Genomic DNA, 22,584 nt, shown 5'->3' on the forward strand with positions numbered 1-22,584 from the left:
ACACTTCCGTTCTTCCGCGGACGAGCGCATCTGTCGCTCTAGTTTCACCTTCGTCGAATTTGTCTATAAATAGGGACGAATGGTAGGTAAGCCGTACCGGTAGCACTAGTTTATTATACTCTATATAGTAATGGCGGGCATAAATTGCAACAAACGGTGTCGTCACGAGAGCCAATTTACTACTTGCTACTTGCGCCCTTGCGTCTCTCCGAACGCGACAACTTTCCTCTTCCTGAAAATCTCCTCTTCCCAAGTCAATATCCCAAATAAGCAAATCTTCCGAGAATTATCTGCGGAGATAAAATTTTTCTTCTAAAAAGACCCAACTTATTACACTCGAAGCTTCATTTCCTCCCAACAAAATTAATCGCCTGTTATTTCTTTTATTTCCGTCATATCATTCTTCAACCATTCTTATAACTCTATACGAGAAATCAAATTTTTAATTAAACATTTACATTCTAAAGTCTCAATGTCGCGACTTCAAATTTCCAAATCAAATCTGAAACCGATTCCTCCAACAAAATTAATAAAAATTTAACAAAAGTACATCGAAAGTATAATATTTAATTAAGTTAAATATATCATATCTCGCGAAAGTTTCGGCTTATAACTCGACAAATTTTCAAACCGATCGAAACCAACAGGGTTCTGTCAACCAAATTAATCATCCGTTATTTCTTCTATCTGCCTCGCATTATCCCCACCACAACACACTTCTCTCCACATATCTACACGATTCAACCGTAAGGTTCACGGGTTTACCTCGCGATTTCATGCCGATCCACCGTTACCTCCGTCCATTTTATTTTCTCCACCCGCCCCATTCCGAGCCCCATATCGATCGCCCGTGGCGGACGTTTATTTTCGACAAGGGACGCACGCCAACGACAATAAAACCGTTCGATCGTGGCCGCTTATCGGTGATCGGCGGACTTGAAGGATGATTTACGAGGGCCTGGTTGAAGCGACATGGCCGTTGATGAAAGCAGGGCGCAAGTCGTGCCGAGCCACCCACAACAGCACATTGGTCGGTGAAAAGCTCATTGGTTCCGCCTTTCGGGACGAAAAGCTCGCGCATGCGCCGACCACTTCACCCTTTTCGCCCACCACCTCTCCGTCCAATCGCCTTTTGTGTTTTAACGGTGTCCCTTTTCTCTTTTCTTTCTTTCTTTCTTTCTTTCTTTCTTTCTTTTTATTTCGAAGATACTTTTCCGTTTGTCGTGCGACCGAGCATCGCGATGGATATAAATAACGCGATGAGACACGAATCGTATTTTGTCAGAAAAGGAAAGCCTCGTTTGTAAAATTTTTATCATAATGGTTAGGTTTCAAGTAGATTTTTCGTTTGTAAGAAATTTTTTTCGCGCGTAAGAATTATTTGAAAAAAATATCGTAGAACTATTAAAAAAAGATGATGATGAAGAGCATCTTCATTGAAGTATCTTTTTTATCAAGCGGTTACGGCTACTTTTATGCTAGTGAGATTATGATTTTATCAGGGTATTGTAATAATTGCTTTCTTAGACGATGACTCATATATGATTCAGTATGATAACAGTAGTGAAGAAGAATAATGATATCTTCAAGTATTTCATTGTTTGTTTTTTCATTTTATAAAAGACCATACTCGAAGCTGTGATTGATCATTTTCTTTTCTTTTTAATTTTAATTCGACAAAATTAATAAATACTTTATCTCCCATCTCTTGATCATGGATTCACGATTTTACAATTTAAAAACTTAAATAACTATATCCATAACGATTTGTGTAATAATGACGAATTATTTGATTATTATTTTTCCTTGGAGGAAAAATTAATTAAATGAAATTAGATATATTTTTTTTTATCAGATTTAGATTTCTTGATACAAAAAGTAGGCGAAAATTTATTCGTTCAACCCATTTACTATCCAATTCTCGCGAAAACCTCGGTTATTTAGCCAGAATTAATGTGGAACGACGTTGTTGATGACATCCTCGAGATTTTTTTTGCAATACACGTGACGCGTGCACTTTATTCGCACACGTATGCAAATAGGGGAACGGGTAGCGTGACATACACCGCGATGACAGGAGTGTAATTACGGAGATTTTGACACCTGATCTTTGTTTACGTATGTAGGGTCGTTGATCATGTTTGCACGCGGTTACAAGTTAAACAAACTTCTGATTTGCGTGAAATAATAAAGTTAAATTCTATTGTGATGTTACGTATGTTATTTATAATTATTCTATCAATCGTATATTCTTTTGTAATTTTTAAAATTTAAAAAATTTTTCCTTTCTTTTTTTTTGGAATTAAATTAGATAAAAAAGTTTAAATTAAAAGTTTCATTAAAAATTCATTAATTTCATTCATAATTTATAAACAAGCGATTGAATTTAAATTTATATGAATTGAATTTAAATTAACGATCCTCATTATTATATACTTGATGTATTACTTGATGTACATGTAGATTATGTTGAGTCAATAGGATATTAAATATAATAACTATTTTTATCACTTCTGAAAATAGACTTTCCGTCAGATTTGATGGAAGCACATGGTGGAAGGATAATGAAGGATAATGTAATACTTATGCAAATTTTATTCTTTATTATTAGATTAATTTATATACACTTTGTACTAGTTTTTTTTTCCCCCTCCTTTATTTTCTTATTTACTTCTTTTTAAATCAATTTTTCTTTCCATTTTTTTTAAGTCTATTAAATGTAAATCTTCAGATTTTATCAAAAATAATTAATCCACCTAATTAGTGGATACCACTAATTTTATCATTAAAAATACTCGTTTCACATAATTCATTTGTTCATAATTTCGAACTAGCTACGTGTTATTGAAATACGGATCATTTTTCTTCAAATTTTCACGTAAATATTACTCATGGATAAATTACACCGCTATTACATACAAACAAAACTGTTCTCTTTCAAAAAAATACCTAAATACATTCGTCGTTTATCAAATAGTTTTTCGTTTTCACGCACCTGGGTGGGTGAACTTGTTCGCCGCCTCGGTTCCACAAAGCGGTTCCCTGTTCGCACCTACGTAAAGTTCCCTAAGCTGCCTCACTCTTAAACCGTATTTCTACGTCTACTCCGTCAACGTGTGCGTGTTGTATCGGCGAAGAAGTGTCGGTGAGGCTCCTTTTCTGGACGGAAGAAAGGGGACGAACCAAAGGGGTGGTTTGTTTAATCGATGCCACGACTCTTTGATCCCGTTGTGTCCACAACCGTGTGTACGCTTGCACAATCGTGCGGATCGGCCACAACGCGTCCTTTGTTTCCTTTGCATGCCACCGATTCGTGAAAGTAAACAGCGTATTCTATTCTTGCATTGGGTCGTCGAAAAATTCGCTTCCGTGGTTATTTAATAATCTTGGATGGAATTGAATTTCTACATTGTTTTCTTTTTCTTTTTTTTTTTTTTAACGAGATAAAAACGCACAAAAGAATACCTTATTATTTAAGGATTGAGAATTCTATCTTTACTGATTGTTTTCGAAAAAAAAATTTTAACATTATCACGATTCGTGAATTTTTTTTTCAATTAACATTTCATTTTTATTTCGGTGATTATTATTTGGGTATGTAAAAATATCTGAATTTCAATGTTGAAATTTTATCTTTGGATCTCTGTATCCTCAATCTTAGGTCTCTTTGCTTAATTAGTTTCTAGAGTCTTAATTTGAAAGATAGTTTTCCTTTTTTTTTTTATTTTTTTCTTCATCTTGCTTTCACGCTCCCCAACGGATTCCGAAGAAGGAGGAACTCGTTTTATTCTCAAGATCACTGTCTACCTACGTATAAAGTCGCGATGCATGAATTAGAAAGACCGTTTCGATCATAGATTGACGGGAATTCTGAAATGGAGAACCGAGAAATTTTTCAAGGATACGCTCTCGCCGATTGAAAGTCTTCTCTCTTGATGGTCTCTCGAATGCAATGGCGAGTCGAAAATAATCTAATTTCAAAATTTCTATTTGAATTTTGTAACAATTATCAATAGATGCAAATAACTCTTCCTTCTGTATCTTTTTTTAAATTTTCCAACTTCCTTGTAAAAATTTCATTATATTCATTACGTGACGTAAAACGATTAACACAGTTTTATTATCACTCGGTTTTGAGTCTCGCTGTACTTCGATACCATTGCACACTTGGCCGTACAATATGTTGTTTGAACAATCATGTCTCGCAGGATTCTGACGTAATTTAAAATTTTTCAATTTTCAATCTTTGCATTGCTAATTCTTTCTCTCTTTTTTTTCCTTTTTTTTTTTCCTTTTTTTTTTTTTATTTCCTCGCATGGTTACCTCGTGTATTCACAATTTTACGATTTTCTACTTTAAATTATACATTCCTCGACAAAGTCACGTAGTCTTCGGAGTAGGTGGGTATTGCCTCGTCTTTGTATAAACGTTCCGCAAAAGGATTCTATTGCCCGGCACTCGTATCAAACAAATTGTCGTTGCACAACTTTCAGGCAGTACGAGCCGGTATAACGAGACACGAAAGTCACTAACCATTATGACGGATAATGTTCTCGTTGCCTCATACGTCAATTGATGTAATAACGCTAGAAATGCCATCCGACGGATCGATTTACAAAAGATTTTCAGTGTTGAAAATCTGGAGCAACGTATGCCATTATGCGTGTCGTGCGTTTCGTGGAAACGAATCTATAAAAGATTTGAAAATCTAAGGATCTAGGGATCCCTAGAGTTCTCTACGAATTTTTATAAAATCAATTTACATTAATCTGAAGATGCCAAAAAATACTCGAGATTTAAGACATTAGGGGTCAATAATTTTTTTTAATATTAAGATTATTGCTAGTCTGAGTATCCAAAGATCCTAGGGATCCCTAGAATCTTTTATGAATTTTTCTATATAATTTGTTGATGTTCTGTCCAGAACGTTTGAAACTACGATACGAACTGTGCAATTTGACCGAATGGAAAAATCATGCATTCCTAGGGATTAATTTCGCACATTACGAATTGTTGATTACATATTGAAGAATGAGAATGTATGACATATAAGGGGGTTCGGAAAGATAATCGGTGCGATTACGTACGGTTTGGAAACTAGAATTTTCGTTAATCGTCGCGGATGTCGAGAGGTTTAGAAAAAAATGGCATCGCAAAGAACAGGTATGGAAAATTATATTTTCGCTATTAGCTAAACGGTCTTTCCTTCTCGGTTTCCAATAGTCGCAAGAATAAAGTAGATATGTTCACGTTAAACGGTCCATCATTGTATTCGTCAAAGCAATCTCACATTCCTCTATTTATTTTAACAAGAATTCTTATCTTAATGATAGGACCGTACGAGCAAACTCATTAATACGCTTATTCACTCGGATACGAAGCCGGAGAAATCAATCCGTATAAAGTAGATCAAGACGATCGGACATCAATGAATATTCTTGAAACGCGGAAGTCGGGGACTATCGAAATAACGTAATTGCTTCTACGATCCGATTCGTTATTTATCACGAATTTATTACGACGTTTCGAATAAAAAAAAAAAAAAAAAAGCTTTCCAAATTCAGTAAAGATTTTAAATCTTAAATTCCAAGATTTCCAATCGAAATTATCTGCTCGACAAATCAATCCCGATAACGAATATGTAGAGGAATAAAGGTCATTCGCGGTCGTCGTTAGCCTCAAGTTAACTCAAAAAGTTTTCAGCCACTTTTATCGGCCATGAAATCGAATACGAGCGAAGAGATAATAAAAACGCTCGAGCGATAAATTCCACGAACGTATAACGTTGGACATCGTCGATGAACCCTCTCGAATTAATCGGTTATTCGCGAGGAAAACTTTCCACTTGATTCGTACAGGGGAGGCACGAGTTATTGGGGGGTTCTAATGGGATCTTTTATCCCAATAAAACTGGTATCGGGACACGAGCACGATTTTCCTCCTCGTTTTCATCGCGTTTTCTCACCAGGTCTTCTTCTGTCTCCTCGAAACTTGATTACACCCACGCACGAATATCTAATTTTGTATTACGTCAAGCGAGGCGGTACGCGCGACTTCCGGGTTAGAAGTCAAAGTCATTCGTCGTCGTGACAGCAATTATTGTCTTTCTTGCGTGGTTTTCGCGAATTTTATTAGATTTTACGATCCTTGAGCCGGTAATTTTTAAGACAAAATAAGAATTCTAAGAAAAAGATAAATAAATAAAAAATATAAAGTACACGGAAATATGTTTATTCAATGTTTCAATAGATACGCTTAATTGCTTTGCTTTGTTTATCTACCAGTTAGTGCCTTTCTTTTTTTTTCACCGCGATTTATTAGCTAAATTACGAATTTTCGGTAATTTAGGAACAGGATATCTTAACAGTGTCTGTTGCCATAATTATCGTTAATTATATAATTTTTCTTAAACATTTGTATCAATTAAGAATTTCTGCATTTTAACCAAGAAAGATATACGCGAAAACCACGCGTGAATTATTCCGAAATTCGTTAGAATTTAAACAATACATGCAATTATCCCATAAAAATTTTTCCCCTAATTATATTCTCCTAGTTGTCTCTAGAGTTGAAAATGATATAGTTTTTTTTTCTTTTTTTTAATGGTAATTTATCATAAGAGCTTCGTTTGGTACCCTCTCTATCCTGCTGTACCTTTTGAGATGACTTGCCCAGATTCATCATCAAGAGGCACACATTGCTCTTTACATAACAACATTGAATCCACGATATGGCGGCGAGCAAACGTGCCATAGCGAGTTTACCACTACGATTGTGGCCGTTCTAGATTTTCATGGGAGATTGTTTATAATGCAAGAGAGAGGATGTGTGGACTACTTTGCGAGCCGCAAGTCTGTGCCGCGATCGCGGAACGTTTGGACGTTCCACATGCGGTGGAGAAATGTCGAAGCGATTCAACAACGATGCTTGACATTTATCAATAACAATTCCGTTCTGCCGTGTCAAATTAATTTCACCATAGATTTTGACTTTAAATCATCCCGTCAATAATAATCCTCGAATATTCTCCACATACCGTCGGTCGATAAATTAGTTTTGAAACGAGCTCTTCTCCAACCAGAACGAGAAAAAAATAATACGTACGCGTAATTATTAAATTAAACACCGTGCTATACTTTTACTTGATTAAAATCAACTAATAATCGAGGGATAATTGCGCGAAAAGAAGAACAAGACACGTTCATCGCACAATAACGATAACGACGTTGTAAATCTTTTTATCAATACGTAATTCTATAAATTGCAAGTTGGATCGTATATGCAGATGTATATGCGAATATTTTTAAATCTATACTATATACAGTTAATATAGCAGCAATGTAAACATCGTAACTACGAAATTTGCTTGGAACAAATTATTTGGACGTTCGCGATACTTATGTGTATAACGTTAAGTAGGTTAAGACGACCGTAAAAGGACCGACTCTAGCGTGACGACTGCGTCAGACGTGATTTGTATAGATCATCCTAGTTTTTCCAAGTTAAAACTTAAAACGAGAACGGTCTCCCCCTTTTTTTGATTACTTCTAAACGATTCTAAACGATTTAATTTCACTTTTCGCGATTCCTCGACATTACAATTCAATCCTTAACGCCAAATGTTAAATTCATAAAGCTAATGAGAATTACATCTTCCAATCGTAATTATTCCGGAAACATTTGATGACTTAACGAATTTAATAAAAGATCCTTCTTTACGATAAATAAATAATAAATTAATTTATTAAAGTCAAGGATGTATGAAAATTAATTTTTAAGATTGATATAATATTTATCTTCTTTTAAATACAATCGCAAAATTCTTCGACTCGCCATTTTTCACGAGGAAAAGAACTTTGCCAGTAACGAATTGGAAAAATTGGAATGCCCGTTTTATGATGCAAAACGTCTCTATTCCAGGCATTTTGCTACGACAAGTTTGCAAGAGTAACACGAAGACAAATATTAATAGCGTAATTACTTGGATATCTCGGTTGAAGAATCGGAAACACGATGGCTTGGGAACTCGAGTTTCCGTCGGTTCTCGTACAGTTCACGTAGTAACCGAATATTCCTACGTGTCTTCTCGAGAAAGAAATATTCAAAGTAAAGATATTATTATACGAATTCTCAAACAAAACCGGCCTCTGTCCATGATTTCAATCGCTGGGCTCGTAATTTGAAGTAGAGAGTTGTAAAATTGTAAACACAGACCGTGGAAAAATAAAAATAAAAAGGAGGAAATGTCTAATTCAAATCCATCGAGCATATGTACGATTTCGTATTACATTCTTCTTCTTCGTACAAGTCGAGAAGAACCGATTTGCTTTCTATTATCTCGTTACAAATAGAAGATAAAAATTAAGGAAAGTAAAAAACGTTAGAAGGGAAAATACCAGGAATAACGGTAGAAATTGTGTCCAAGTTAATCATTCTATCTACCCGTCGTCTTAGCCAACACCTTTGCTCGATCGTTATCTTCCAAGAGGATGCACCAACACCTCTTTGCATCCCTCGTTATCTCGATCAAATTCTTCAACGTGTATATACACATTATATATATATATATACACATACACTGCACGTCATAAACCATTCTCTGTTCTCCGAAACGAATTATTTATCTCGAATCTAATTATTACGCGATGAGGCTAGGAGAATTGTCGAGCAAATGGATGTTCCAAGTTGGACCAATAATAATAAAAAGCTTGTGCGTTTTACGACGATGAATCAGACCCTGCAAATAATCATTCCCTATCTTTATTTCGCTTCTACGGTAATGCAAAATATTCGTGGTTGAGAAAAAGATAATCTTATTGTACGAATTGCGGCTAATTGTCGTCGTTTCCGACGGTATAATGGATACACCTGCCAATTTAATTGCTTCCTTATTTTTGTCATCGATCTCTAGACGTGTACGACATCCGTTGCTTGCAATTTATCTTTAATAAATTTAACTTAATTCGATGGATAATTCTTGCTTCGTGTTTATTTCGAACGATCGCATCGTAATTTTGAAAAAGAGAAAATATTATATCGCACCTTCTTTGGAAAAAGTTTAGAAAGAGAAAAGTGTGGAGGCCGCAAAGCGTTCAGCAATTGTCGTCGCGGTATATTTCTCGACGATCGATTCCACGGGATCGATCTTACAATTGTTTGTCGCGTTAGCTCACGTGTCGCGTTGGTATTTCACGTGGGCGCAACGTTCTCTTGTTGTGACGACGCGTTCTCCTCGAGATCGTTCCACCGGCTTAAGCCCGATTTACAATTAATTCCAAACAATCTTCTCAAGGGAAATATTAGATACGTGACGAGATTCGTCGATTCTTTTTCTCTTAGGCATTATTCTTCACAAACAGATCTAATAATGCCAGGTTGCCAGGTTTCTTATTCCAAAAATTGACTTTTCCTTCGTCGCTTAACATTTAAAAGTTCTCATAATCGAGATCTTATACTTGTAAGGGAAAATTCAAATTAGAAAAACACACGGAGAAAACGATCTTTATTCTATTTATGAAAATTTCCAATCAAACTGGTCCAATTACGAGGCACGATAAAAGGATACTCGAAGCGTATACGGATCGGCCTTAAGCGGTCTCGCAAAGCCTTGAGAGGAAAAGAGGTTTGCATGCACGCGGAGGCGTACGTTTCTCCGACACAAAGATCTTTGCCCTCCTCTCGCTCCTCCTCCTCCTTCTCTCGAGCGGATAAATTCGTTGCAGTTTCGTGGTTAAATAATACACATCGGGTATCGGCTCGAATGGGTTCGTATCATCGTAAAAGTGACGCAACTCGGTGAAAGCCGAGGCACCCGGCAGATTCCACGAGGTAAAGTTCACCGAGCGGTATCAGTGTGGGAATCAAGCGACTTTTCTACGCTTCAGCTATGAGAGGAACGCATCGATCATTCGCTTCGTTCCATTACGCTTGTTGCAAGGTGACTATCGAATGCGACGTTTGCTCCAAGCGTCTAGGAACGGCGCAATTACCAAGTTTCACAGGCAAATTTAAAGGATTCTGATTTCTCCATAGAGCCGATAATTTTTTTTTTTAGGATTATTGGTTGGCTCCAACATTTTTCTCTTTAAATTTAATCGAATGACACGTTCGAAACGACATTTCGAAAAAGAAATCGATCAGGAAATAGCTTTCCGTGGATGATTCGAGACAGGTCTGATTTCAATTCGACGACAACTCTGTGATTTGATTAGATTTAGCGACAAACGGGACGAGTGTATAAAAGTGTGGAATACAAATTCGACGATAGAAATTCTCTTCTGCGCGTAACGTAATATTGCGTAATACGTAAATGTATTATATATCGCTCGAACGAAATAAGAAGGTACGGAAAACGGAGAGAGAGTTGGGGGGGAGAGAGAGAGGATTTAGCGTGACCCAGGCAGAAGAAGGCACGGCAACGCGAAGAGGAACAACCGAGGCCGTGTTTCTTCCGTAATGTTCCACGCTTTTCTACCTCGGCCTATTCAATACGCGTTAAATCGTGGCCAAGCAAACAATCGGTCGGGACCATTTGTCTTCCTATTCACACACCGTCCAACCTCTCTCGTTTTCGATCGTTTTCAACGTTTCGTTCAGATTCTCCACTTTTATTATATATATTATTATCCAACCTTTCTCGATTATTCCGTTTTCGAGCGTATTTCATATTTAATTGATTAGGAAATAAGGAAATAATATTGTATCGTTTTCTCCGAGAATTTCTTCCAAAGAAAATTTTCTACAGTTGTACATGAAAATGAGAAAAAGGGGGATATATTATGATATTGAAAAGAAAAAGGAAAATTGATTAATTCGACAGCGATTTCTTTCAATAAAAAAAGCGTCGGGGGGGAAAAAAGACACGTTACAATCAATATAGATTCTACATCTGTTGTCGATAATTTTCACGAGCACTCGTTACGTGATCAGGACTCATTTTTTCTTTTTTTACGTAACTCGTTTAAGAGTAACTATATCACGCTGGAAGCGTATATACGGTGTAAAATTGAAATGGCTGCAAATTAAAAGCGAAATTGTTATTTGATCTTTCGAAATTTTTTTTTTTTTAAATCGATTCGAGGGGAATATTTATACAAGACAGATCAAAAATTTTAACCAAACGAATAAACGCACAAATTATCGCACGTGTTTACACGCGTGCGACGTTACGTGTGCACCCACGTTATCGCCGCATTTATCGCGTTCGAATTAACGATAAATACGTGACGGATGAATGGCGCGGTGGAGATTTCATTTTAGGCAGATCGGGTTTTGAACGGGTCGGAAACGCGCGAGAATCCCCGCGAGTACTGGATCGAATTCGATTTCTTTCTTCGGCCGATATAAAAAAACGAAATATGCCGTTCTTTCATCGTCGATTGTTGCTGCAGGATTTATTTCGTGGTTTCGATATTTTATGGAGGCGTTCGACACGGTGCGGTGTGTTTCGGGTCGCGTGTGCACCGTGGACGATTAGAAATGAGGTCGAGAGAATCGTAAATGAATATTGGATTGAGATTGGAGACGATTTATATTTCTTCCTTTTTCAGAACGGTTTCTTCGTTTTTCGTGTATTCTTTACATTCGTACACATATATGAATGGGAAGTGGAACAGAATCGATTCCATTTTATATTTAATTCGGATTGTCGGGAATGAATGTTCGTATAAAGAAAAGAAAAATTATCCACACGTGGGATCGGGGAGAATAGAATTTCGGTTGTTAAATTAATAATAATAATAATAATGAAAATAATGAAAATGAATAGGGATGTATATATACGTATGTAGAAAGATATCGCGAATTTTGTTGACAGTTTTTCCTTCGTGGTTGCTCTCATTCAGCCCGTTTATTCACCACGCTCGTTTGAAACTGTTTAAAAGTTAGCTCACCGATTTTTTTCTAGCCGGATCGAACCGATGTTCTCGGTGATAATCAACGAATAAATGAATAGCGTAGAAATGGAACGAAGCGGATTAACTTTTATGACGCATTGTTGGCAGTTTTGTGAACGACTCGTGGACTCTTGTTTACTTTAAATTTATATCTTCGAGTGTGGCTGTTGGAAAGCTGTTGTGAAAACTTCAGAAAAATCCTCGAAAACTCGTTGGAAAAAAATTGGAAGGGAAAATTTGAATCTCAATATCGAACAGTTATTCTTCAAATTTTTCTCGTTTCTTTATTTCAATTCTTTCGGACGATCTTCTCGAGAAAGATTGGAAAAATGTTTTTTTTGGCGCATATTTTCAGGACACCGGGTATCTCCGCAATTCACTTTTCAAACATCTTCCGGGTATTAATCGACAAAGCGGGAGGAAGAATGCGAATGGAGTAATTCTTGGGGAATTATTAGCCATAGATTCGTGTAGCCGATGCAGATACGTTCGACAATCGCATTAACAACAATGATAATGACAACGATAATTCATCGTGCTCGTGTCGACTGCATATTTTCACCATAATTTCGCCTCTATCGGCGATAAAACGCATTGCTACGACGTTTCTCTCCCACATTTCACGTTCCTGTTGCCGATATTAACGATGTTTTTAAAACGTGAGTCGCGATTGAAATTGAATATATTTTATGCAAGCTGCCTCGAAAGTAAAAGGATGCGGGGGAAAAAAAAGTCTGTCTGGAAACCTCTCTTTCTTCTACAAATTTTTTATACGATCCTTATTCTATTCTAAAATTTAATTATCGAGAGAAATTATTTTTTGAAAAATTCTTTCGCGATGATTCTTTCCCTCGGAAATTGGATCCTCTATTTTGAATTTTCTCACGTACAGAAAATGAGACGTTGGAAAATTGAGAATCCTTAAAATTTCTTTTCAGATTCTTAAAAATTTCAAGCTCGAGTCGACAAAACTTCCCGCTCCAAAGTTTTAAAAATTCCAAAAAGAAACGAAAATACGAGAAAAAGTTTCGATTTCCAGTTATGAAATTTTATATTCGCGCTCAAAATCCAAAGAGATTGAAAATATTCAGGTGCCCAAATTTTTCCGAAATCTTCCTTCGCCCTTAAATTATATAAATAGAGAACGAGATGTTCGATCGCCTATTTTCGAAACACCTCGTACATTGAAAAGAAAAAAAAAAATATACTCGTAGTATAGCGTCGCCTCGTTACCGATAACGAAAAATTAAACAAAGGTAACGGTGATTTCGAACGAACGAAACAAGCTCATTGTTCTTCCCAACGCTAACGAGCATACTTAACGAGCATACAATGTTTAAGAGTGGTGAGTCTTGCGCATTTGAAATTCACCTCGACGAGCCTGGATCGCAGTCGTGGCTAGAAGGATCTCTGATACACGTTGGAGAATATTGAATGGTAAATACGACGAGACTAATTATTACACCGTGAGAATGAGATTATTGCGTGGTTATACCGAGCGATGGATTCTTAATTGATTCGTATATTATCCGAGAAACTCGTTTCTTTCAGCGCAAATTTTATCGAAACCTGGTAAACTTGATTGTATTTAAAAAAAAAAAAATAATACGTATATATATATATAATTAATCACAAAAGTTGTTGTATAGTTTTTTAAGTATACCGATAATTCACCAGATCAGTTGGACAAAGAGAGGAGCGATTTGTTTAGGGATTTTTACCATTCTTGTAACAGACATGTTGATTCAGGGATTTTCACGTTTTCGACGTTTCTGACGACGAGTATTCTAGAAAATCGGTGTATCTTTATCATTTGCTCTCATTATCCTCGAGACGAGATGTTTTTCCTTTCTTGTTTGCGGCATCCTTCTAGGAAATTCACACTTGTTCAAGAATGGAATCGACCTTACCCTATGTGTACCTATCGTATTTCTAATGTTTCATTACGTTCCGTGGATTGTGACAATCTCGAAATCAATATAATCTATTCGACGAAAATGAAACGAATGATGCAAATCATCAACGTGATTATTTATCAAAATATAAAACGTACAATTTCTTTCAATTTTACTTATTATATTCGCGAAAAAGAATTATCAACGGAGAAAAATTATTTTTCGTGAGGTTCCATTGATAAAGATGGCATCCACTCGATCGGTAGAGTTTATTCGCGAAACGTGATATTCTTTATATATATATATATCTGTTTCATATATCGTTTTTCCACGCGTAAGAAAGGAAAGGCATACGTTTTTTTCGAATATTTTTCGTTGCAAGCGTCGATCACAGAGTTTGTTTCAGACACGAAACGATGATAGACACGTGCACGTGGACGTCAAACGTTCGAACACGATAATATTGGTCGGTTATCGCTGTACTCCACGGGGAATTCAATGCTTGTCTCTCTGTAACAAAAAAGAAGAAAAATCGCATGTTCCACGGCGCCACACGCCATCGTTGTCTGACGCTGGGAAACGATAAATTAAATATCTTATTTAAAATACCATTTACCGTGATCCGAGAGATGGACGGTGAGGAGAAACTGTAAATATAGATTTTTTTTTTTTTAGCGAAAAAAAGAAAAATAATAATAATAATAATAATAAAAAAGATAAAGAAATTCCGAGAAAACTGGAGAGAATGGAAATATGCCATAAGTCTACGCCTACTGTCAATCACAGATGATTTCTGTGACACAAACGAGTTTAGGTATCTTAACGAGAAACGACCGTTTAGCATTCTCAGGGACGAGGATAAAATTTACACCCTCGTTCATGAGTACTTAAGATAGTATAATCGATCCAGAGATTGATACAAGTTTGCGTTCGTACCAGTTCAGACTTTTGATTTCTTTTTTTATTTATGCAAATGTATCGCGATTGTTTCTAAAAAAAATAATAAATAAATAAATAAATATATATATTTATATATTTATATATATATACATATTTATTTTTCGTGAATCATATTGTGCAATAGATAATTACACTATGTTTCTAAACTCTTGTTATACGTCCATCTTAACAAATATTTTATTTAAGATTAGCAAGTGTCCGGTGACTTGTGGACACGAGTGTGTACGTTCGATGCCGGTATCACGTTACTAAATATCTTCTTGAGTTTTTCAAGTACAACATTGAAATTGTTTTGTACAACATTTATTGTTTTATACACGTACTTACACAATATGACGTGTTTGAGGCAGAGACACCGTCCGATTCATCCGCAGCCTCTGTTACGACGAAAATATTTATCGCGATATTTACGAAAGTATTAAAAATCGAATAAACTAAATTTTCAACTTCGATATTATTTTTCATTCTACGCGATAATCACACAACAAACGAATAAACGAATCGTAAAATCAAAATCTACCTCTCCCTTGATTATCGATCAATCAATGCGTATTTACGCGTAAAGATTTTCGAGCGAATAATTTCCACGTTATTCGCCATTTATCTTCGACAATATTTTCAACAATGCCGCTTAATTGCTCCTAAATTTTTGTCACGGAATTAAACGGACGACGTTCTCTCGTTGTCCTTGGCGACTCATCAAATAGAGAGAGACAGAGAGAGAGAGAGAATTTTTTTCTCCTCGCAAAATTGCATTCAATCCCACGGAACGAAGGAAGAAGAAACGACGATGAGGCGAACAGCGAGCGACGTATCGGCCGGGATAACTGCATTTCATTTGAGAATTTAATTTTCGCGTACGCGGCTTTCGCATTAACCCGAACGATCGTGTAGGTTGATTGCTAAACGACCGTGATAATTTTCTCGTTGCCACACTAATTCCAGTTAGTTAAGGTCACGGCTTGGACGCTCTCCAGGCCCCGTGCACCTCATTTTTCTTCGACCTAACGTTCGTTGCAATACGTTGCTTTTAATTATCCATCGATATCGATCTGGTTTTCGAGAACCAATTCTCTATGCTGTAGAATCAAATATGGGGATAATAATTTTTGTTTCTCCCTTGAAATCACCATAGATATCGCGCAGTGTCTGAATTATTGACCGAGTCTGAACTTATTAAAAGAAACATCGGTATTTTATATAAATATGTATATTTATGTTCTTGATCAAATATTGATATTATTCACAATCGTTGATGTATATAAAATAAATAGTAGGTGTTACAGCGACGTTAAAAGATTAAATTGGATTGAATAAAAAAAAGAAAAAAAAAGAAAAAAAATAAGAATTTCATACCTTGCCGTGTCGTTCGAAAACAGAAGTTGAAACGCTCGATTCGCGAATGATAACACCAAGTGTTACGTTACAATCGGCGATAAAAGAGCCGTGGCCGTAGATTTTTACCCCGTGCAAGAACGAATCGAGCAAAACCAGAGCCAGCGGGATTGTTTCTAATCCTGATAAGGAGTCAATAAAAGCTCAAACAATGAGATCACCGAGAGGAAACTTGGGAAAAACAAATTGCACTGTGAATTGCAATTACGCGGTGGCTCGATCAAATTAATGAAATTTTATATATATTTCTCTCTCCCCTCTTTTTTCGCCCTCGAAGTTGGGAAGTTTAAGAGACAAAGTTCCTTTTTTTTTTTTAAATTGCTGTTCCAGAAAGCAATCGAGATTAATTCTTGATCCGTTTCATTTTATATTTTCCAAAATAAACGACGACGAATAAATTTGTTGCCTTATCGATCCCACAAATTTGATTCAAAGATATATTTTTACCCGAAAAAAGAAAAAAGAAACATTTTCATTTAAAAATTATAATTGGACAATTAAAAAATTGCAATTTTCTTTCCGCGACTTCCGATTTAATGAATTTCTAATTATTTTCTCCCCGTCCGAAACATCGAAAGCAATTCGATTATCCATCATCGAAAGAAATGACCGCCTCTTACACAACGTCATTTTTTTTTTTTTTTTTCCTCCTCTGCCTGCTTTCTTGCATAGCGGTTGTAGCTTCGCAGTGTGCATGCGTAATGGAAGGCTGATCAACGGTTACTCACTGTTTATTATCATAATACTCAAGCACGTGAACACGGATTAGTAAGCCGCGACTCCGCGTATCGATTTGCGAGCGAATTGCGTTGGAGGAAAAAGGAGAAAAGAAAAAATATATTCCGCGGTAATGGGACTGTTTAATGATTAAAACTGTTCGTCTGTGCTCTCTTCTCTTTCTTCTTTTCTTTTCTTTCTTTCTTTCTTTCTTTCTTTTCTTTTTTTTTTTTAATCTATAATTAACGTGGACGTTGATCTTGCTCGATTTATGCTTCGAGACTTCGCGAAGTCGTATGATACTTCGACGAACGTTTAAAATAAACGATCTTTTTTGACCGACGGTTGGTAACCGAGAGATAATTTCGTTCTTCTTTTTCTTTTTTCCAATAACATTTTTCAAAAACTCTTTCTGAAACGTTTCCGATAAATTTATTATTTCTATTCTATTTATAATTATTAATTATATAACGATTATAAACAATTGGAAAAACGAAAAAAAATAAATAAATAAAACGTCGTAGAACATTTCTATCATGAATAATAACGAAAATGTTCGTTCGTAAAATTTCATAATTATGACATATAGCAAGGAAAGAGAAATTTTACGAACCGACGACGACGACAGAAAGAAACAAATGGTGTAATATAATCAGGGAGTCGCGGGTGGGTGGGCCATTTAACCAGGAGCAAACATTTACATATTATCGGGTTGTCCACGTTTCTGGGTGGAAAGAATTTCGAGTCAGGCCTGGGAACGATCGGTGATATTTGCCTGTATGCGATAATAGATGCGGAGGGGTTGATGGAACACACGCGGCCACTTAATGCGTGCGATTACACGCACCCGTGGCTGCACGCACGCGACTCCATCAACAGCAGGTGCTTACCAAAAGAATTTCGCGGGTGGATAATTCCTCCTTCCCGACACGTCACCTTTTTATTATTATTATTATTATTATTGTTGTTGTTGTTGTTGACTTTAGTTATCACTTTCGTCGTTTTAAATTACAACAATTATACAGCAAATTTTTCTTTCGCAGATTATTATGTAATTCGTAATTCCCACACAATTTCGTACACGTTTGCGATTTAATCTTTATTTGATTTACGTAATGGATCGTGTTTTTTTTTTTTCTATTTGAATAAACACTATCGACAGTTTTAATATTTTATTATTATTATTTGAGAACGAAACTGCAAGAGACAATGGATGAAGGAAAGGAAAGAAATCGTGGACGATTTCTTTTAAGATTGCACCAATAAGGACGGATTTGTTATTTCGAAACGATTTGAAAAATCTTCGATGAGATTGGACGAAATTTTTAACGATCTCTCGCAAAAAGTTTTCTCGTTCCACTTGTTGTCCACACGAAATGATCATTTGCTTTCGTTGCCGAAAGAGATTCTACGAAAACGAGGAATATTTTTATACTCGATGTTTTGTGATAGATGGATAGACGTAAATCCTATAATTACAGTAAATATATAATATCACGCATCCTCGCAATTTATTTGCGATTACAATTACACTTGCGCGATCGAATTCGTGAGTTTTCGAATTAACGAACGAACGGACGAATTTATTTGTGGATCTCGTGTCATCGAGTTGTTCGTGCACTGCGGATACCTCTAAATGCTGGGCCATTAGCGACCGTAATTGGTAATCGATGTCGCTCGTCCCGTTTCGAAATTCACTTCTGTCAAGGAACAACATGTTTCCTCGAAAACGCGAATAAAAACTCTATAATTAGAACAATTTCTATCCAATTTATTTTTCTCATTTCCCGTTTTAAAAATATCTCGGTTTTGTACGTTTGTCGTAATTTTTAAAATGAAATTAAGAACTTGCGTCTCCATGGCACAAAAAGAAAAAGAAGTAATAATAATAAAATTTATTAACCGTATCAATCCGATCATTGTGATCCAATCTTTTAAACTCGAAAGCCTGTTTCAAAGGAGATCTTCGAACGAGGCAAAAAAAAAAAAAAAAAGAAGAAAAAAGATAAAACTTCAGATTTTTAAATAAAATAATTTAAGCAAGGAAGATCTGTGTCTTCGTATCTCGTTAAATATTCAAAATGTACGGTAATTTCCGATTAATTCGATTCTGAAGTTTGCAATTAAAATGAATGCATCATTGGTATAATAAAACTGACAACTTCTTCTCGCATCTCATGCCTCGCATATTTTTACCGAGGAGCGATGAAATAATGACAATTATTACTATTGTAAGACGTAATTGCTGCGAAACAATTTTTTAAACGACGATGGAAACAACGTTCAAAGTTTACAACGGTTGTTCGTGCTGCTCCATTACCTTTTTCGCTCCATACCTTCTCCCAGTTTCTCTTTCTTCATCACTTATCGATTCAATTCTCCCTCGAACGAATTCACGAATCGATTCACAGACATTGGGTCGAATTAAAATTTTCCTCTCGACGCCTTCTCGATAACCCTTCCTCTCCTTCTTCGTCGTGTTATTCGCGGCTTAAGGCGGAAAATCGCCAAGGCTGCGGTTATTTTTAATACGAAAGATTGTAATTATCGCAGTGGACGATAATAATCGATGGGACACGCGAAGACGTGCGGATTTTATTACGTGAAATTAAACGCGACGATGATACAAATATTGCGTGATATAATAAAAAGTAATAATAAGAGAGGAACGCACAAGAACAATTATGCATACACGTTGTTAAACGGAAAAACAAATTTTTTTCATCCGTTATCTTCGTGAAAATTCATCCTTTTTAATCGAAACAAGAAGATCGTAAATACCTCGTTTCTTACGCTCACGTCGCGAATAATGCAATGCAAATTGGCCGTCGAAGATGTCGTTGATTTCTTCGAAGTCATCGAGTTTACGAGGATTTATCGATTTTTAACGCGCAGCCATCTTTCAAACCGCCTCTCATTCCACAGAATTTACGACGATTTCCCGATATAATCAAGCGAAACCCTTCTTCTTCCATCCATTCTTCATTTGCCACCGCGATTGTTCGTTTCTTCCCTACCCATTATCATTACATATTTCTTCAAATATAAATTGAAAAGATTTTCTTTACGATTCCTCTCCCTCCTCCTTTATCATTATAATAAAACGAACAATCGTAAATTTGTAACGCTCGAAGTGTGTGCAGAAATAAGAAGACTCTTGAAACAATCCCTCTCCCCTGGAAAATTCCTCTTCAATTACAACAAAAGAAATAACTCTTTCTCTCTCCCGGAGAATTACTCTCCGACCGATTCTTTTCTAAAAAAAATCTAAAAATTGAAATCTGCGCCATTGTTTATATTAAAAAAAAGGAAAAAAAAAATCGCAAGATTAAAAGAGAGAAGAAAGATTGTAGGCCATGCGAACGAGGGGGTAGCACGAGAGCAACCCTTCTCGTTCCGCTTAAGCGCCGCCCTCCAGTCGAAACCCCCCCACTATAATACCAGAAACATGGTGGTGGCACGAGCGACCCTCGTCGATACTAGGAGGGCCGCGATAATGCCGTTTCGTATCGCCACGAGAGAGCAAGGGCCGCCATCGTCCTCCTCCTCCTCCTCGAGCTTGTCCTTCTTCCTTCGAGATATCGTTATCGATCTCTGCTGGATCCTTCGCGACCAAACGCAACAACGATGCTTTGAACGATGTTTTGAAAAGATTTCGCTGAAATTTCCATTCGTCGAATTTCTTCAACTGATACGATATAAGTCGACGAAAATTTAAACTCGCGATGCGTCCGTGTTACGATTCGGGGAGAATTATGAGAATTAGATTCTTCTGAAGATAGAGAGATTAGGAATTTTCCCTTCCTCCTTCCTTCCGCTTTTCCGTTTGGAGGACACGGTCGCTCGTTATGGAAAGAGCAGAGTGGTTTACGGATTTCCAACCAAGGATTGCGATTTTTGGATAAGTAATTATGTAGTGATCGAGTGTTTTCGTGTGATCCTGATCCGCGAGATCCTTTTTCCACGAGGGTGTTCCCTCGAAATATTCGACTTTCTTCCGTCATGGAGTTCCCGTGGACTCTGCAGCCCGCCGATCCTGTTCAAAACTCGCGGAACCACCATCATCATCAGGGTGATCATCACGAGGATTCTGGGATTAATCAGGCCGGTGCTCGTCGATTGTTGCCCGTTTCAGGTAAATTAACCCGTGAAATTAATTTAAATTGAAAGAAGAAGAAAATTGAGATCGTCGAGATATATTTAGAAGCGAGAAATTCCATTTTGCATTGATACGGTAATATTATAATTTGGTTTTTTCCTTTTTTTCTCTTTTTTTTAAGTCAATTGGATTCGTAATATGTATATATATATGTATAATGTTCGTTGTTGTAACTTCCTGTTAAATTATTCTTTCGCGAGATCGTTGTATTGTTTGCATGTATCGCGTTATGTAACTGTGAGCCGAATGGCTCATCGAGTTTTGCACTAAATCGAATGGCAAAACTTGAATCATCACGTTGCGTGTCGTTTATCATTTTTTTTCGTGGCGAGAAAGTGGTGTAATAATAATAAATAGAGAGAGGATGTTTCCGAGCAAGAGGGACGGGGATAGTTGGAATAATTTAAATAATGATATTCAGGTTAAAATGAGAGGTAAATTAAAAAAAGGAAAAAGAAAAAAAGAAGGAGAAAAAAAAGAAATTATTTTGTTGTGTTTAATGTATAATACGGTGAATCGTGGCATAATGATAATTGTATTGTGTTTTCTATAATTGTGTTTTCTATTATTTAAAGATGTAATTGTGTTTTCTGTAATTTAAAGACGTTTCTATAGAATTCAATTATTCCATGGCTGAACAATGGAGAAACGTGCGACCAAGACTTTCTCCGATTATTAATGAAATGTTTTTTATTTTGATCGTAATAGCGATCCGTGGCTATCTTCGTTTGCCGAAACTTCCGGGAAGTAATATCTGAAAATGAATTGTAACATGCTATAGTCATTTTCTAAGCAATAATAATGGTAATGACGGAAGAATAATTTTTTTTTACGGAACCTAGTAATTTTTACGATATCGTTAAATTATATTTTTTCGACTCGTATGATTTCTAAGTTATTTACCAAAAAGGATGATAAATATATATATATGTATATATATATATATATATTTCGTTTTAACTTAAACTCCATTAAGATTCGAAATATAAAGAGGAAAAAAGAAAAAAAAATAGTAAGAGAGAAAGCGTGTGTACATTGAAACTGCCGTTTCATCATGGGATGAAAGGTTAATGTTATCTTCCTAACGTATCGCGATAATTTCTTCTAAAGTTCTTTCGCAGTTATAAGAATCTAAATTAACACTTCAATTTATAAGATTTAACAACCTTTTCACTTATACAGAAAAAGAAGAAGCGCGTATAAGGAAGAAAGGAAAATAAAATATTATTTTGCGCATCTACCTTTAGATTTATCATTATTTACATATCAATAGGAAATCAGCTTAACGAGTTTAATTAAACAGTTATCTAACTAAAGAATTCTCACAATAAAATGTTTTATTGTATTTGCAAATTATACAAATTTCCACGAGTATTTAATTGTGCATCGTTTATTGCACGATCACGCTCAGATTTATCCGAATTTCCGTGAATTATCCCCCGTGAACCCCTTTTAGAAAAATAGACCTACGGTTTTACGACGTCGATTATGAATAATTATCCATCGTTAATGACGCTCGTAATGGACATCCCACAAAATTATACAGCGTTTCCACGAATTCTAT

The 22,584-nt window shown here is 36.1% G+C and overlaps 1 protein-coding gene across 17 annotated transcripts in view; it reads left to right on the plus strand.

Moving 5' to 3' along the window:
- The window catches only part of LOC107998941 (myelin regulatory factor-like protein), a 47,031-nt gene that overhangs the window by 5,869 nt on the left and 18,578 nt on the right, over positions 1-22,584 (plus strand). For 2 of the 17 annotated variants that reach the window (XM_062082922.1, XM_062082921.1), the window contains exon 1: positions 20,761-20,996. The exons of 8 other annotated variants lie outside the window; for them this stretch is intronic. In XM_062082922.1, the coding sequence (XP_061938906.1) occupies positions 20,864-20,996 (133 nt within the window). In that variant the 5' untranslated portion in view covers positions 20,761-20,863. Of the gene's footprint in view, positions 1-20,752; positions 20,997-22,584 lie in introns of those variants that run through there. 7 more of the 17 variants (XM_062082923.1, XM_062082920.1, XM_062082919.1 and 4 more) reach the window with 7 other exon arrangements.

The sequence above is a fragment of the Apis cerana genome, linkage group LG12 (genome assembly GCF_029169275.1).
Source record: "Apis cerana isolate GH-2021 linkage group LG12, AcerK_1.0, whole genome shotgun sequence".
NCBI classification, from domain to species: Eukaryota; Metazoa; Arthropoda; class Insecta; order Hymenoptera; family Apidae; genus Apis; species Apis cerana.